General features: G+C 48.3%; 1 protein-coding gene across 3 annotated transcripts in view; it reads right to left on the minus strand.

The window, feature by feature from the left end:
• Positions 1 to 4,290: 4,290 nt before the first annotated feature.
• Positions 4,291 to 19,104, minus strand: part of ZNF652 (zinc finger protein 652) — a 65,176-nt gene continuing 50,362 nt past the window's right edge. For all 3 annotated transcript variants that reach the window (XM_070060829.1, XM_070060830.1, XM_051824872.2), the window contains 4 exons: positions 16,936 to 17,083; positions 16,474 to 16,589; positions 15,924 to 16,068; positions 4,291 to 5,326 (listed from right to left, as the gene is read on the minus strand). In XM_070060829.1, the coding sequence (XP_069916930.1) occupies positions 4,815 to 5,326; positions 15,924 to 16,068; positions 16,474 to 16,589; positions 16,936 to 17,083 (921 nt within the window). In that variant the 3' untranslated portion in view covers positions 4,291 to 4,814. The remainder of the gene's footprint in view (positions 5,327 to 15,923; positions 16,069 to 16,473; positions 16,590 to 16,935; positions 17,084 to 19,104) is intronic.

Raw genomic sequence — 19,104 nt, forward strand, 5'->3', positions numbered from 1 at the left:
AGGGCCAGGGGCGGGGCGGGGCGGGGCAGGCAGATGCAGCATCAGCCAGGGACCTGCTCCGCACGCACCTGCAAGCGAGCCTCAACTCATCTAAAGGAAACTCCTGGGTACCTTTGCAAAATGTTCATGAAGGACCAGGAGGCAGCGACAGCAGCATCAGAGAGGGTGGGCATTCAGGAAGACTTCAGGTGAGAAAAGATAACCTTGCAGAAAGAAAGAGTTAAGGATGAACTCTTCCAACCCTGGAGACGTGATATGTGAAAAAATAAAAGATAGAAACAAAAGCAGAAAATGCAACCTAAAAATGAGACGCGTCCAAAGCCCCCGCCCGTGGCTGTCACCAGCTCATGGAGCTGAACCCACCGCCGGTGCTCGGGGCGGATGAAGTAGAGGTAGGATTGAGACCAGGAAAAGAATGTTCCAGGATGCTGGCTTTCTGAAGGCACTCGAGGACAGAGAGACAGGAGTTTCAGTGAGACAACATGGGGTGAGAGCGCGAGACAGACAGACGGACAAAAAGGTGTAAACCACATGGCCCTCATAAAGACATGAAAAACTCTGGGAACACGGCGACGGTACCTCTGCCACCGAGTCACACGCAAAGCGACACGGTGCAGAGGAAGCCCCTGTAAAGGCCGTGGCCCGCCACCATGCGAACAAACGGCCTGCCTTCTGGATCTGCGACCCTGTGGGAAATGGTGGTCGCGTGGTTTTCTGAACAAGACTGCTGGCTGAAGCCAAAGCTTCCACATCGGGACAGGCATGGAGCCTCCTTTTCCTCCGAGCCTTGCCCAAGCCCATCCTCTAAGACTGAAAGGCCTGGTGTCAAGAGTCTGCAGCCAGGCTGGGGGCTGGGACGTGGATACACTGACAGCGACTGCTATGGCTTCCACGGAGAGCGAGCCGAGCATCCCTGGTTTGCTTTATTGAGGTAGTGTCGGGGGGCCAAGGTCAGGTGGTTCCTTATAAAAGCTACAGTGGCCAGGGCGCTGTCACCGCAGAATCACGCTGCGCTCTGCGATGGCTTGCGGCTCCTTTTGCTCCTGGAAAAAATGATCTTTTGGAAAATTTTCTATCTTGGTTTTAGCAAAGGAAGATTTAAACCCAATATTTACTTGCTCAATTTTTATAGTCTGAAGAATTCCAAGTGAGATGGTTTTTTAAAACAACAGTTGATAAAATTCATAACTGTAACTTTTACCCCCTCCCATTAAAGACTTCCCATTGGCCTAAACAGCAGGAAAGCGTTTAGGGTCAGCAATGCAGTAAAACGCCTTTTCTGTACAGCAGCCTGAATGCAGAGTTCTCCAACCCCAGTCTTCTTTCTTCCTTTTTACACTGAAACCCACCTCCCACTGTGTTTTACTGACTGACCTGCAGGGCTGGGCTGTGTACGTGTCTGCGACGGATTTCTATCTGCTGCACCTCCCCCTCACAAATGACAACTTCCCGTAAGATCACAATGAAATGAAACAAACAGGGCCATTCAACAAACTTGAAAATTGGAGCAGAAACACTTGCAAGAAGTGAGACATTCCCAGGGGACAAGCGCTTCTTCAGCGCTCCTTTGTCAGTCAGTGCACGGACGACACCTGGACCGAGGGGCAGCACGAACCGCAGTGACAAGGGACAGCTCAGCAAAGTGGCAGAGGACGCAAGTCTCCCTAACGGAGGTCCGCAGGTTCCTCCAACTATAGCCCAGGGTCCTGTGGAGACCCTCCCCTGCCGGCTAAAGCCAAGATTGAAATCACTGACATCCGTGGAGAGGGCTGGGGGTCGTCTTTCCATCACTCAAACTTAAAAATCTAGCTCTGCGTGAGTCTACCCAAGCCCATTCCGGGAAGAGCAGCCGCCTTTTCGGAAGCCTAAGGAAGAGGCGACAGCTAAATTGATAAATCCAGGAGGAAAGAACAGAAAGATGAAGGGGAAATAAAATGCAAGGCCAACTCAACAAAGTCGTGGGGCTTTCCTCTGAGTGAGCCTTAACCCGGGCAATGCCGCGAGCCCCCGAAAACAGTGAAATGCAGTCCCGACAGACAACCTCATCCGCTATCTACATAGTGCTCACATGTGGCCCCTGTTGTCTTGAAAGACGGTAAGCACAGACAGGGGCTAGAACTCAAACTCCTCCACACCTTTTCTCATACACAGATAACAAGCAGGTAACCAGCCGGGAAGAACTCACTCGGGAGAGAACACATCACAGAACGCAACTTTCCTCAGTGGAGGGCCCCAACCACATTTTTCAACCCTGAGTTTGAGTCTTATGCATGTTAAACCTGATGCATACGTATGTTTAAGGCTTAATCCTGCAGTTCTTAATATTCAGAAGCAGTAACGTGAATATTCTTAATGCATTGTTACCCACTATCCATACATAATATGACAGTGATGAAGAAGCATTAAATCCTAAGCACAAATCCCAAGTCGGGGAAGGTTTAATTCTCTAGGGAAAAGAACTGGAATTTGGAGATTGTTCCACAATACATTTTACTAAGAATTGTACTGTGTGACAATGTTAATTTTTGTAAGTAACCCCCTGCCCTTATTTTTTGCTTCTGTTAAGGATGGTGGTGGTTTTGCTTAATACTGGTTTTCCTCTGTAGCATTTTTTTTTCTTATGGCTATAGTTGCTTGAATGAAAAAATCAAAGTTAACTACCTGAATTTTCCAGTGTATAACTGTAGTACACCTCATGAAATGGTTGATTCAATGGTCTCAAGTCTAGAATTCAGGATTGCCGCCCAGTACTGTAAATTTATATAGGACAAAATAACGTACAACCAATTAACTAAGCTACAATTTACATATTTAAAAATTATTTTAGTATGACAGGCTTGACCATGAAATAGTGATCTGTCTACGCAGCAGTGTAGACGGACAAACCTGTCGTGGAGTGCAAAGTAGAGGGGGAGGGGACAGTCACTGGGGCTCCAAAGTCATCAGCGAGGAATCCACTTTCCTTGCTGGTTTGGGTAACTGGGTGCTCAGAGAATACACACACATGCTAAACATACCATTCTTTAAAACTCACCTCCCCAAACTGCAAAAGTGTGTCCTGAGATACTTTTCCGCCTCACTGCAAAATTTTCCTATGTGTTCTGAAGACAAAGTAAGACCAGAAGGAGAAAATTTGGACACACCAAATCAAAAAGCTAACAGAGGATGTGTCATCTTTAAAAGAGGGCCTCGGCCTCAACTCCAAGAGTTCCATTTTTTTCCTGCTATAGAGCTAAACAGCCAGAAAAGTGCTTAAAGTATATCTGCACATTAATATTAAAAATAGAAAATAAATAAAAGCCAGAGTTCTGATTCAGGCAATGATTTAAGAGCCTGAGAGAAGAAAAACGAAGGAATTTCAGGAATAAAAATATGGATGGGGGAGGTGAGGGGAAAGCGACCTGGCCTCGGAACTCGACTCTCTGAGATGATAACACTCGCTCAGTTCAATGTACCCAACGCGTTCGCCCTTCTGACAGGCCTTTCCCGGAGTCAGCTCCTGGGTGACCATGCTCCTCTGAAGTTCCCACACCTGAAAAAGCGACCTGTGTGCTGGGGTGGGAGGGACAGCCCTCTCCATCACCCGCATGGGACGCGGCCGCCAAGCCCAGGGCTTTCCCTAACCACATGCCAAACTTAAAATAGCTCCAAGCTGTGGGCACGTCCACATTTTATCAGTAAGAGACTTTAAAACTCACAACCAATTTGCCTTATCCAGATTTCTCAACCACTGATGTCACGTTTGTGATTTACTAGGTTAGCTTCTGATAAAAAAAAAAAAAACAAAAACAAACCTCAAAACAAGAGACTTGCATTTGTCATCCCATGAAAGTTAAACACGAACACAGTTCCTAAGGGAGGCAGTCACAGGGCTGACGAGACCCACCTGCCGTTGCCTCCTGCGGGTGCAGGGTGGGAGGGCGGGATTCCCTCGGCTCTCCCCACCAGGCGCAGGCTCCAGGCAGCTTCTCCTGGAGGGCCCCCGCCCCTGCCATTCATTCCCCTCCCTAGCGGCACCCAGCACGGCAGCAACGTCAGCAATGTCAGAGTGTTAAGCAGAGATTACTATAAACTACCAAGCACTCACTCCAGGTTCCCAGAGCAGGAGCTGGTGTCTGCGGGGGCCTGGCCTGGTGACCCTCTGGGGACAGCACCTCTGAGTTGTACGGATGTAAGAGTTACTTTGAATTATAGAAGTTATATGCATCTTTAAGAATCACATTTTGATGATTATAAAAATTTCCTCTATTTTACAACATAGGTTCAGCTACACTGAAAAAATTACACCGCTTATTGAAATACATTTCATTTTAGAAACAGGCTACTAAAGAAGTCTATACAAAAACTCTAAAATAATTTCTGTAGTAAAATAAAGAGTGCGTTAGGAGAGCTACACAAAGAAGAAAATCTCCGTCTCTATAATGCTTGATCTACCGTGGGGGCGGCCAGCTCGCCGCTGCAGCCGGCACCCGACGCTGAGAACTCGTTGCCATACACAGTGATACGATTAATGCTCTGGATTAATCTCACAGCCCTCCGGATTAGTACAAAGGAACCAGGCCTGTCCCCTCTTTGAGGGGAAGTCCAGGGTATAAAAGCAAGCATACCTCATCAGCTGATATGAAATTATAAAATTCCACAAGTCAGTATTCGAAATTTATAAAAGTCATCAGAAAATGCAAGCAAATTGGGCTTCAGTTCGGCAGCTCCCCCGGGCCAGCTGACGCCGCCTTCTCCATCGTGGGTCCCCGAGAGGCCGGGCGAGGCCGTGGAGGAGGCCGCGGTGGGTGGGGGGCTTCCCGCGCGGGCGGCCGCTAATGGTGCTGCGCCGCGCTCGGCTTCTCCGCCAGGTGCCGCAGAAAGCTGTCCTCGCTCTGGCCTCTGTGGTTCAGGGGCTCGCTCTTAAAGAGCGCGGGGGGCGGGGGGAGGTGAGGCACCGGAGGGATGGGCAGGTGGTGCGGGGGGTGCGGGTGCGGGTGGATGTGCAGGTGCGAGAAGGGGTGGGGGATGGGCCGGGGGGGCAGGGCGCTGCCCGGGTTCATGCTGATCGGCGGGGCCGGGGTCGCAGGCGTGCTGGCCACCGAGGGGAGCGGGGCGGCGGGGGCAGCCGTCAGCGGGGTCTGCACGGCCGGCGGCACGTTCACCGGGCTGGTCACCCGGAAGCACTTCTCCTTGTGGGCCTTGAGCATGTTGGAGAAGCGGAAGCGCTGGCCGCACACGTCGCACGGGTAGGGCTTCTCGCCGGTGTGCGTCCTGCGGTGCCTCTTCATGTTGGGGCGGCTGGTGAAGCTTTTGCCGCAGATTTCACAGATGAAGGGTTTCTCTCCTGAGGTGAACACAGATGCGGAACAGTGGTTAACACACCCGACCGCGTGCTCGTGGGGCCGCCCCCCACGGCGGGTCACGGTCTCCGTGGACCGCACATCGGGGCCCTTCCCCTCACAGAGGCCTCGCAATCTCCCGTGGAGCACAGAGAAGCCTTTGCGAGCAGCTTGCTTTTGGTACGAGACCTGGAGCGCCAGGGGCAGGACTGGAGTTTCGCCCACAGTGCCTGCCCGTGGGGGTGCCCCCTGGTGCTCCCGCACACAACTCTGGGCCGCGTGGGGCTGTCTGGCACACAGTAGGGGGAGGAGCACTCGGCACTCCTGGGGCCCCCTCCTGAGTGTTCCCAGGCGATTCTGACCACCTGAACTGCCCCCACGCCATTCCTCACTGTCCCCAGGTTGGGGTCGGGAAGGCGGATAGGGCCCATAAGCGTCCCGGGAGAAAGAAAGTCCGCAGCCCCCCGGGCACCGAGGGGAGAAGTCAGGTTTGGGCTCTGAGGGCTTCCTTTTTATGCTTCCTCTCCTTCCTCTGGACTTACTTCTCAGTTCCTTGTGACCTGTGCCTGCGCCCCTACCCAGGCAATGGAGAGAAAACAGTGACTTCTGAGGGCACACACGCGGCCCCCTCTCATTACACAGGGAGGGCCGAGATGAGTGCTGCAGGCCTGCTGGCTTGCACTGATCAATCCCCACATTAGCTCTCAGGGTCTGTACCTCCTCCTCTCTCTCTCCCTCTCTCTCTCTCTTTTTTGGTAAGATTTATCTATTTATTTGAAAGGCAGAGTTACAGAAGCAGAGGCAGAGAGAGAGAGGCCTCCCATCTGCTAGTTAACTCCCTCAAATGGCTATAATGGCCAGAGCTGTGCTGATCTGAAGCCAGGAGCCAGGAGTTTCCTCCGGGTCAAGGCCCGAGGACCTGGGTCATCTTGCACTGCTTTCCCAGGCCATAGCAGAGAGCTGGATGGGAAGAGGAGCAGTGGGACACCGACCCTTCGGGCCACAGTGCTGGCCCCCATAGCTCCTCTGAGAGGAACTCCTGCTCCCAGGTTTGCCATCACTTCACTGGCCGTCCTCCAGCCTTCCAACAGGCATGCTTACTAGAGTAGAGAAAAGGAGAGGCAGAGAGAGAGAAAGAGAGAAAGGTCTTCCATCCGCTGGTTCACTCTCCAATTGGCCACAATGGCTGGAGCTGTGCTGATCCCAAGCCAGGAGCCAGGAGCTTCTTCCTGGTCCCCACACCAATGCAGGAGCCCAAGCACTTGAGCCATCTTCTACTGCTTTCCCAGGCCACGGCAGAGAGCTGGATCGGAAGTGGAGCAGCCAAGGACTCGAACTGGTGCCCACATGGGATGCTGGCACTGCAGGAGGCGGCGGCTTTACTCGCTATGCCACAGCACCGGCCCCTATTCCACTTCTGATCCTGCTCCCTGCTAATGTGCCTGGGAAAGCAGCAGAAGATGGTCCAAGTGCTGGAGCCCTTGCACCCATGTAGGAGATCTGGAAGAAGCTCCGGGCTCCTGGCTTCGGCTCTGGCCATTGCGGCCATTTGGAAAATGAACCAGCAGATGGAAGATCTCTCTCTGTGACTGCCTTTCAAATAAATTTTAAAAAATAATAAATCGGGGCCGGCGCTGTGGCACAGTGGGTTAAAGCCCTGGCCTGAAGTGCCGGCATCCCATATGGGTGCCGGTTCTGGTCCCAGCTGCTCCTCTTCTGGTCTAACTCTCTGCTATGGCCTGGGAAAGCAGTGGAAGATGGCCCAAGTCCTTGGGCCCTTGCACCTACGTGGGAGACCCGGAAGAAGCTCCTGGCTCCTGCCTTCGGATCGGTGTAGCTCTGGCCGTTGCGGCCAACTGGGGAGTGAACCATGGGATGGAAGACCTCTCTCTCTGTCTCTACCTCTCTCTGTAACTTTGCCTTTCAAATAAGTAAAATAAATCTTGAAAAAAAAAAAAACAATAAATCTTTAAAAAACAGAAAATAGAGAAAGAAATACAACAAAGATTACTGGTGATTCTCTCTTGGTAATAGGACTATGAGTGATGTTTTACTCTGCTTCGTATGCTTATCTATACTTTCTAAAATGAACAAGATTTACTTGTACAATAAAATTTTTCAACAGCACACCTCTTTGATAACCTAAGACCCTCTAGCTTTGTATTCTTCACTCCCAACAGCTTTCAGAAACAGAACCAAAGAACCTAAGGTCTGGATCATCAGCCTCATGAGCACATGCCCCCCGCTGCATTCCCATCAGCCCTCATGGCGCACGAGGCGCTCTGCTCACAAGCAGCGTGTGTTCACTGGGCAGTGACTGAGCATGTAGACACATCAAAGCTCGCTCCTGGATCTCTCCTCATCTTGTCTGCAGTCTTCAAGGCAAGAGTGAACTGTCATAGACAGACTAACACTATTACAACCAGCCTACCAGCAGTCCCCAGACTCAGGCTAAACTGGTCACCTCCCACCGTTCAACAATCTTTCCTTCACTTCTTAATGTCTCAGCAGATCTTCTACATTTGTTGTTCCACAGCCTTACTTCCCACAATGCCACCTACCTCTAACTCCCAAGTACTCACTCCTGGGCCCCTTTCCTAGCTGTGCTTCACTGTTGGGATTAAGTTTCCTCTGAAACCTCAAGGTAAGATTACAATGAGGTAAACGAGGGAAAACAAAAATGTACCATTTGATACCAACCACACTTTAACATCCTACTTTACGGAACAGCTGGTAAATGGATGACTAGAAGATATACAAACAGCTCTAAAGTCATCAGGGTCACTAGAAAAGCATGAATATTAAGATAGTTAAAAGGGGCCGGTGCTTTGGCATAGCGGGTAAAATGGCTATCTGCAGTGTTGGCATCCCATAAGGGCACGGGTTTGAATCTGTTGCTCCACCTTTTTTTTTTTTTTTTTTTTTTTGACAGGCAGAGTGGACAGTGAGAGAGAGAGAGAGAAAGGTCTTCCTTTGCCGTTGGCTCACCCTCCAATGGCCACCGCAGCCAGCGTGCTGCAGCCAGCGCACTGCGCTGATCCGATGGCAGGAGCCAGGTACTTATCCTGGTCTCCCATGGGGTGCAGGGCCCAAGCACTTGGGCCATCCTCCACTGCACTCCCTGGCCACAGCAGAGAGCTAGCCTGGAAGAGGGGCAACCGGGACTAGAACCTGGTGTGCCGGCGCCGCAAGGCGGAGGATTAGCCTAATGAGCCACAGCGCCAGCCAAGTTGCTCCACTTCTGATCCAGCTCTCTGCTACAGCCTGGGAAAGCAGTAGAAGATGGCCCAAGTCCTTGGGCCCCTGCACCCATATGGGAGGCCGGGAAGAAGCATCTGGATCCTGCCTTTGGATCAGCTTAACTCCAGCTGTTGCAGGCATTTGGGAAGTAAACCAGCGAAATGGAAAACTCTCTCTCTCTGCCTCTCAAATAAAAAAATAAGTTAAAGCCAAAAGATTCCTTATTTAAAAAAAGATATTTAAAGATATATCTAATAAATAACGCTAGCCAGGGGACTGGAACATCAGCAACCCACGTGAGCACTGGTTAGAATCCTGGTTGTTCTACTTCTGACCTAGCTCCCTGCTAATGTGCCTGTGACAGTACTGCAACAAGTGGGAAGAGAGAACATTATAAATGAGGACAGAGCTGTAGGGAAGAAAGAAAAGAGCAAGAATCGGGCTGCCTGTCTCTCATCCACTGTTTGGAGGGAAGAGCGAGCTGACCCCCCACCACAGGCATTCCAGGCTGCTCCGCGCGAGTGTCCTCAGGCAGTAACAGAATTCCAAAGTCTCCGTATCTAACCTAAGTATCCTCCTGGAGCTTTAAATTCATTTTTCAAATTGTTGCCTATAATCTTCATTTGAACATCCCCTGTGTATTTCCAAACTAACATATGCAAAATTAAATTCATTATCCACCCAACAGACTGGCTCCTCCCTCTACTACTCTCTATCTTGAAATGGTATAAAAGTCCCAAATCTGGGACTAACCCTTGATCACCAAGTCTACTCGATGCTATCTTGTCTATGGCTTTAATGTCACCTACTGCCATCCTCGTAGTTCATGTCATCACAAGTTGTCCAGTTGGATTATGGAATGTCCACCTGACTGATTTCACCATCTCTATTCCTGCTACCCACCCGCCCCACATTGCAGCGGAGTGACCTTTCCAACTGCTACACCACATCCTGTTTAAAACCATTCAGGAACTTCTCACTGTCTAAATCCCAACATCGTGCACATGGCTTATCGGGTTCTTTCTGATCTGGCCCGGCACACCACTCCCCAGCATCACAGCTTGTCGAGTGCCTTGCCCTCACACACCTGTCACACTCCAAGTCCGCCTCTTTAGTTACGCACACTTGCTGTGTTCTCACCACCAAGCCTCTGTTGTGCTTTGCTTGTCTGTCCCCATGGCCTGACCAGAAGCTCTGTGGGCACAGGGACTCCTGCAATGCCACTCATCTCAGCAGTTCTGCTTAGATTTTTCTACAAATGCATAAACTTTTCTTCATTCTAGGATGCACACTCCTCCCCCCGCCAAAATCTGAACATTCCTCAATTAGGCACATTGCAATCAATGCCTCAATGGCACACAGAAGTTTGAGTTGCAGTGTACCTTACAGCTGATGGTGCCTCACCACTGACATCCTTCACCTGCCTGCCTCTGTATTAACCCCTGCCCCCGACAGTCTTCTGATCATAATTTAGCTTGTCATATAGTTTTTTCCTTAGGCAAAGAACATGTTGACCAAAGAGCACTACTCAAGTCTTTTCACTGTAAATTAATAAACTATCAATTTTATTTATAGATTAATATGACTATTTAGCACCTACCAGTCCCTCTGACCCTGATCTCCTGAGTGCACTGACAAATCCTGGAATCGGGGAATCAGATACTAGAATGGTGACTTAAACCTTTTTTTGTTGGTCTTTTAAAATTTTATTTGAAAGACAGAAAGACACTGACAGAGATCGTCCATCACTGGTTCACTCCACAAATTTCTCCAGTACCCAGGGTTGGGCCGAGCGAAGCCAGGAGCTGGAACTCAAGTTGAGTCTCCTATAACCGTGTGGGGGACCCAACTACTCAGGATGCATGTTATCACAAAGTCAGAATCGGAAGTGGAGCCAGGACTTGAACCCAGGCACTCCGATATGGGAGTCAGGCATTCCAAGTGGTATCTTTTTTATTTTATTTTTTTTTTTTGACAGGTAGACTTGTAGACAGTGAGAGAGACAGAGAGAAAGGTCTTCCTTCCGTTGGTTCACTCCCCAAATGGCTGCTACGCTGATCTGAAGCCAGGAGCCAGGTGCTTCTTCCCGGTCTCCCATGCGGGTGCAGGAGCCCAAGCACTTGGGCCATCCTCCACTGCCCTCCTGGGCCACAGCAGAAGAGCTGGACTGGAAGAGGAGCAACTGGGACTAGAACCCGGTGCCCATATGGGATGCCGGCGCTACAGGTGGAGGATCAGCCAAGTGAGCCGTGGTGCCAGCCCCCCAAGTGGTATTTTAACCTCTACATAAAACACCCACCCTAGAAGGGGGCTTCTTTTTTTTCCCTTTAAAAATGTACTTTTTTTTCTTAATTTTATTTTTTTTATTTATTTATTTATTTATTTATTTTTGACAGGCAGAGTGGACAGTGAGAGAGACAGAGAAAAAGGTCTTCCTTTGCCGTTGGTTCACCCTCCAATGGCCGCCGCGGCCGGCGCGCTGCAGCTGGCGCACCGCGCTGATCCGATGGCAGGAGCCAGGAGCCAGGTGCTTTTCCTGGTCTCCCATGGGGTGCAGGGCCCAAGCACCTGGGCCATCCTCCACTGCACTCCCTGGCCACAGCAGAGAGCTGGCCTGGAAGAGGGGCAACTGGGACAGAATCCGGCGCCCCAACCGGGACTAGAACCCGGTGTGCCGGCGCCGCAAGGTGGAGGATTAGCCTAGTGAGCCGCGGCGCCGGCCAAAAATGTACTTTTTTTAAAAAAAAATCAATTATGTGCAAAAGTATTTTGTAATTTTTAAGTCTCAAGGCAAATAGCCCTAACCCTCACCCACAGCCCACCCTGCTGTGATGGTATTTCTGGTAACCCACCCATTTTTCCCTTATAGGAAGTTAATAGCTCAGAATAGACGCTCCTACAGACGCAGCATCACTAACACACTGTTTAGGATGGAGACCGAGCAGGAGCTAACAAGCAGGTTCTTTCTCAGTGAGGGTACTGAAAACTCCTACGACACAGCAAAGCACCATCAACTGCTGAAAGCTACAAAATAATTTTATTTTCAGCAGTATTTCTTTTCTTTTTTTCTGACAGAGTGGACAGTGAGAGAGCGAGACAGAGAGGAAGGTCTTTCTTTGCCACTGGTTCAGCTTTCAATGGCTGCCGCGGCTGCACAGTGGCCGGCGCACCGCGCTGATCCGAAGGCAGGAGCCAGGTGCTTCTCCTGGTCTCCCATGGGGTGCAGGGCCCAAGCACCTAGGCCATCCTCCACTACACTCCCGGGCCACAGCAGAGAGCTGGCCTGGAAGAGGGGCAACCAGGACATAATCCGGCGCCCCGACTGGGACTAGAACCCGGTGTGCTGGCACCACAGGTAGAGGATTAGCCTATTGAGCCACGGCGCCGGCTGCAGTATTTCATTTTCTATTGGAAAAGTCTTTAAATTACATTTAGTAAGCCTCCCAACAAAGAAACAGTCTAGCTTTCATGAGGAAACCTTGCAACAGGAGGTAATGGCAGGCAGCCAAGGATTGTGAGCAGTACCGTGCAATGACTGCTATCTTAGAACTCAGTCTAGACCCAAACTTGTAAACGGTACCACACCTGATTTAGCACGGTGCCTTTTTTTTTTTTTTTTTTGGACAGAGTTATAGACAGTGAGAGAGAGAGACAGAGAGAAAGGTCTTCCTTCCATTGGTTCACACCCTCCCCCCCCCCAAATGGCTGCTACGGCCGGTGCTGCATTGATCCGAAGCCAGGAGCCAGGCGCTTCCTCCTGGTCTCCCATGCGGGTACAGGGGCCCAAGCACTTGGGCCATCCTCCACTGCACTCCTGGGCCACAGCAGAGAGCTGGACTGGAAGAGGAGCAACAGGGACAGATTCCAGCGCCCCAACCGGGACTAGAACCCGGGATGCTGGCGCCACAGGCAGAGCATTAGCCTAGTGAGCCACGGCACTGGCCAGCACGTTGCTTTTTAACACTCGAGATGCCCTCTGTATCCATTTTGTTACTTGCTATAGTAAATTTATATCAGAATCATCTAAGTGTGTGATTCCGGAGTTAGACTGCCTTGGACAAACTATTTAATTTCTGAGCTTCAGTCTCCTCATCTGAAAAATGCTAACATCATACATAACAGGTTATCGTGAGAAAAGCATGAAGTGCTCAGAACACTATCTGGCACACAGTGGCCACTCAATGTATTTAGCTACTGTCGTTGTTGTCGTCATCATCATCATCGTTATCATTCATTATCATAAGTCAGAAACTTGGTCTTCATTCATCCTTGTGTCCCTAGGCACTTAGTACTGCGCCTAATACAAGGGGAACAAGCGAGTATTCTACTCTGCATTCACCTCATATCCACACCATTCCAGGAAACCCAGCTTGGTCAGTCAGCTTCCCTAGGTAAGACCTTCTTCTTTCTCTCTCTCTCTCTACTTCTTTCAAATGAATAAATAAACCTTAAAAAAAAAAAAAAAAAAAAGACCTACCTCATTTTAAACGCAAAGAAACAGTCCAATCAGTATCAGTTCCTATAGCAGCTTAATCCACACCAAAACATACTGCAATCTCTAAATGTAGTTCCATCCAGCCTTAAATGACCTATCCTTTTTCTTCTCCAAAACTACCTCTTCTTCCGCACCTTCTCAGGTACGACTGTCATTCTTAATTTTTTTTTAAAGATTTATTTATTTATTTGAAAGTCAGAGTTACACAGAGAGAACAGAAGGAGAGAGAGGTCTTCCATTCGATGGTTCACTCCTCAATTGGCCACAATGGCCGGAGCTGTGCCGATCTGAAGCCAGGAGCCAGGAGCTTCTTTCGGGTTTCCCACGCAGGTACAGGGGCCCAAGGACTTGGGCCATCTTCTACTGCTTTCCCAGGCCACAGCACAGAGCTGGATTGGAAGTGGAGCAGCCGGGCCTCGAATCAGTGCCCAAATGGGATGCCGGCGCTTTAGGCCAGGGCATTAACCCTTTGTGCCACAGTGCTGGCCCCTGTCATTCTTATTTAATACCAAAGAACCAGACACCCAAAGAGGTTGCACTATTCTGCTAGTGAGGGCACAGCCAGATTTCTCCAGCTCTGCCATCCGGCTGCTTTCTCAATCTTAGTATTACAAATGATATTAAAAGGCACATGACAAACCAGGGGAAAGTATTTCAAAACCAGTATTAAACAAGGTCCAGTATACTTTGTATATAAAGAGCTATTATAAACAATAAGGAAAATCAAACACTGTAATATAAGGTGAGTACAGGAAAGGCACAAGCAATTCAGAAAAGAAAATATATTGATGCCTAATAAGCAGACAAAAAGTGTTCAGTCTTTCTTGGTCATTAAACACATGCAAATTATATGATAAGAAGCTGTTTTTAGGCCAGTGTCAGGACAAAATAGTTCAGTGCCACAGCCTGTGATGCCGGCATCCCATATGGGTGTCAGTTTAAGTCCCAGCTGCTCCACTTCTGATTCAGCTCCCTGCTAATGCACCTGGAAAAGCAATAGAAGCTGGCCCAAGTGCTTGAGCCCTGCACTCACATGGGAGGCCCAGATGGAGTTTCAGGCTCCTGGTTTTAGCCTGGCCTAGCCCTGGCCATCGTGGCCATTTAGGTAGTAAACCAGTAGATGGGAGATCTCTCTCTCTCTCTCTCTCTCTCTCTCTCTCTCCTCTCCTCTGTAACTCTGCCTTTCAAAAAAAAACTTTAAAAAATTATGTAAAACATTCAAGATAATAACTAGCATATGTTTGTAAGAAACAATGGCTATAAATTTACAAAAAGGAATATCATATGGCCAATTATACAAGTACTGCTGATAATAATATGGTAAAACACAAACAGGTTATGATACAGCAGAAAGACCCAATTTTTGTTTTGTTATAATATATGTGATTATAGAAACACTTATGTGCTGTGGCGCAGTGGGTTAACGCCCTGGCATCCCATACTGGCACTGGTCTTGTCCTGGTTGCTCCTCTTCCAGTCCAGCTCTCTGCTGTGGCCCAGGAGGGCAGTGGAGGACGGCCCAAGTGCTTGGGCCCCTGTACCCGCATGGGAGACCAGGAGGAAGCACCTGGCTCCTGGCTTCGGATTGGCATAGCTCCGGCCATAGCGGCCATTTTTGGGGGGGGGGGTGAACCAAAGGAAGGAAGATCTTTCTCTCTGTCTGTCTCTCACTGTCTATAACTCTACCTGTCAAATAAAAAAAATAGCAAAGAAACCGTGTGACTTTTGCCGAGTGCTGTCAGTCAGTGTGACACGGCTCTTGCTTTTAAAAACCTTATGTTCTGTCTAGTTCCAGTTTCCTGCCAAGTACCAAAAAAACTGAGAGGGACTCAGAACTAAGAAGCTATGGAGAGCCACCAAATGATAAGAGGAGAATCTGTTCAGTTCTCGGCTATATCCTGCTATCCATTTGGGCTATGCCTTCAAAGTGATCCTTTCCTTTTGAGGTCTAATTTAACTAAACTCCTCTCAGGACCCTTCATCTTGCTTAAAATCAGAGGGTGTTCTGCGCTGAGGGTGAGAAGAAGCCTAACCGGTAGGCATTTTTGTTTGGACAAAGTAAAATGGGGACTAAAGAGCCAGTCATGGGTGGAATTTCCTTACCACTAGTTAAGCAAAAAGAACAGCAGGCTACACAAGATTATATTCTGGGGTTCCTTATAGCTCTGCAACTCTGCAGACTAATAGAACCTAGGACCTCATGAGCAGGTATTATTTGGAAACCTGAACAATGTTTCACCCTGTTCCATTTATGCAAAGTGGGCTAACCCCACTACATCAAGTTCAAACTGAGATGCTTACAAGGGGGAACTATGGCTTCAGCCAGTTCCCTGGAAGCTGGACAATCCCAGGGATGCAGGATTCAAGTCCCTGCTATGGAACATTTGCCCCTGGACACAAAAAGCGGTTACAACCTCATTGAACCTCCCTTAAAGGATGTTTTCCTGCAAAGCAGAGAACCTTGGTGAATCAAAGCTAATCTAACTTGCAGTCTACCCAGAGGGTCCTCTATTTACAGCAGCCAGGACCCTCCATCTTTCTAAGGGCCACAACCCTTTCCTTAGAAACAGTAACAGACACACACATACTAAAAACCGGGTTCTCACTATTTCAGGACTTCCTGAGCTTCAAGCAAGGAACCCACTGTCTTAAAGGAACTTAGGGCACTCACAAATAATTCTTTATTAATAAAATTATGAAAGTCAAAATTCTAGTTTTGTAAATCTGTATCTTTATATACCAGGTTTATTTAAAGTGGAGTTTTATATATATGGCAAATTTGTGGCTTGGATTTGTTTTAAAGAACAGAACCACAGATGATCGCCAGGAGGTACTGGGGGGCTGGACCTTTCCCAGGAAGCTCTTACCAGTGTGGGTCTTCATGTGCTCGTCGAAGTACTGCTTCATGTTGAAGTCCTTGCCACACCACTGGCACATGAACTGCTTGTGCCCAATGTGGATGCTCATGTGTGAGCGCAGCTGGTACTTGTACTGGAACCTCTCGTCACAGTTCTGTGTGGGACACATGGCAGATTCTTGAATGCCAAGCACAGGAGCTCTACCTGAGCCCACCCTAACACGACTGACCTGGGTTGGTTTTTCATATTCGGAACAGTACATGCTGTGTCAGCTGTTTGCATCTGCTCTATTTCTGAAGCTGAGTTACTAACAAAGGGGAAATGTTCTCACACAGCCATCACTTCTCTGAACCACTGAGAAAGCTACGTCAGTAATGTGCTATTCCCAGGTTAACCTAAGAGAGTTAGCGGGGTTTCAAACAGTCACTGCTCCCCTAGCAGGGAGAGAGCGTGACCTGCGGGCCCTGTGGAAGACAGCCCTGCTCCCTGTGCTCCACCACAGCCCTCACTGCCCCATCGGCAGCCTCGGGCCTGGGCCCCTTGGTCACATGCTCCTTACCTCACATCTGAATGGCTTCTCTCCAGAATGCTGCAAGGAGTGCACCTTGAGTGACATACTGCGCTTGAATGATTTTCCACAGGTTTCACATGTGAACGGCATGTCTTTCGTGTGTGCTGCAACACAGAAGGTACCTGTACTCAAAACAGTTCCACCACAAAGCTCAAACTAGGAGACAGAAGTCCCAGCAGAAGGCAATTAGGCCACGTGGATTTCTAGTCTCTGACTTGTGAGACTTTAACGGTCTTGTTCCGAGGAGACAGACAGGTAACAGAGGAAAAGCAGCCTGGTGTCACTCGATTTTGCAGCATTCACTGAAGACATGCTGGACTTAGCTTCAACATGCCAGAACTGATTCTAGTGAGGAGGCAGTTTCTCATATTCTGGCTGACCCAGAGCTTACAGCACACCAGACAACAAGGGGAAATGACAGGTATGAGTGAAAACCAGCAGCCAACTTACCAACCATGTGCTTCCGCACGTGAGCCATGGTATAAAATTTCTTCTCACAAATTTCACAGGAAAACTTCTTCTCTGCATATCCATGGACGATCTTGATATGTTCATGAAGGGACCAGAGTTTCTTGAAGGATTTGTTACAGGACACACACTGAGCAGGACAAACAGAGAGAATCTTTATTCACTGGGCTTGTAGAAAGCCATGCCGGCCTCCCAGCACGTGGAAGGGCTGTACTTGAAGTTCACGGCACGAGGCCAGGACCCAATCACTACTTCTGCATGGAGTCCAGATCCCAACACCACCATTGGTGTGTGTTCTAGTTTCCAAGCTGCATCTTTTAGAGACCCTTGGGGAATGTGGAAACAATGGCAAAAGCTAAAACAAGAAAAAGTAGGAAGTTCCACTCCTATCAAATAGTTGACTGTTATGGTCAAGTTAGCACTGTACCTCTGAAAAGAATCTTCCAGTTTGTTTAAAACACACGGATTACCAAGTGCAGCTGCCTTCCACACAGAGGTAAGAGGTGTTTACCACAGAATACAAACTAATTTAAAATCAGCATAAATGAAAAACAGGATAAAACAATAGATGTATATATACATGGTTACACACAGAAATATAAAAATACTTTAAGAACTTAGAAAATGCATTTGGAGACTTCACTGCACAAAGAGAGATTTTGTTATATGTCCCCCAATCTGATTTGCTCTGTTAAACATTTCCCTTTGTCAGATCTGAACATAAGCTCCAAACTGTTAGCACTGTCCTCCCTTCCCCCACAGCCAGGTGTCTTTCACATGTGTCTACAGGAAACACCTGCCAGCTGCCCAGTCCTCCTGTCAGGAATCACCAATACCCTGGATTATCAGGCATACATTATACCAAAATAAACTATCTCTGGTTAAAGCAAAAACAAAGCCAGAAAGTTCTAGGTAATCATCAGACTCTGGGACACTTGCAGGAACAAGTTAGCGTTCACTGTGGATACAGATCTCTGTGTGACTTCAGGGAACAAGAAGTCTGAGGAGAGTTAAAGATAAACTCCTTAGTGGACATCGCTCTAGAAGACAACAGATTCTTCCTATGAGCTATGTTGTAGGGAAGGGTTTGGATTTGTACTTGTTACCAGGTCACTGGGATTATTAGGATCTGTTGTAAGAACAAAGGACAAGGTTCTTTAGGAATATAAAGCCGAATCTACAAAAACTAAAACGTATTATGATGAGGAATAGTGAGGAACGTCACATACAAAGATCTGTTAGATGTTTTCTGTAACTTAGAAAAGCAAATTTAAGTTTAAAAAAGAAAAGAAAACCCTACATAGAAGGACTGAGAACACCTTTTCAGTGATGGGTAAGTATGGACTCCAGGTTTGACCCCTAGGGCGCAGTACCGTATCACGCTCCCTCCGCCTGAACTGTTGCAAACAACCCACACCCCAGCCAGGCACTGGCAGTTACTGGAGGATCCGGGCGCCATGACTCAGTCTTCTTTTATTTACCCAGTGTGTCAGAGATTAGATCACAATTGACAAATCCAAAGTGGCTGAGTTTTTACCAAGTGTTTAAAGCAAAGCGATGATCACCTCAGTTGCTGATAAAACCAGAAGAGAAAATTAAAGGTAACTACCAATGCTAGCAGGACTCAAAAACCAATGAAAGTAAAACAAATTATCTTTTAAAAGCTTATCTTCAATATGGTACAAAATATTCTGTTTTCATATCTTAAGAGACATTAATAAACTTACCTCTTGTGAACATTGAGTAATATGAATCACATATACAAATCAATGGAGCTGCAATCCACTCAACATAATTCGCACACCTCTGAACCTATCACAATATCGGCCTTTCAAGATACCAGCCCGGTTCCAATATCCTGTTTTGTTACCTTAACAATACTGCACAGCAGCATTACGTAACCCTACTCCCAGGTAGGCACCATTTCCAACCAGCTCAGCCTCTGTTTAAAGTCTGCATATTCCCATGGGCTCAGCCTCTTGACAAATTTAGTGCAGTCATCTCTCCACTGGTGAAAGCAAACTCACTCCTGGAGATCTTCCATTTCCACCGGTCTGTCATTACGGTTTCTGTCCCCGTCCGCTCCACTAGAATCTGGCATCCTTTTAAATATTAGAAAGGGACCTTTCTCTACTCCTGACCTTCACTCAA

The sequence above is a fragment of the Oryctolagus cuniculus genome, chromosome 17 (genome assembly GCF_964237555.1).
Source record: "Oryctolagus cuniculus chromosome 17, mOryCun1.1, whole genome shotgun sequence".
NCBI classification, from domain to species: Eukaryota; Metazoa; Chordata; class Mammalia; order Lagomorpha; family Leporidae; genus Oryctolagus; species Oryctolagus cuniculus.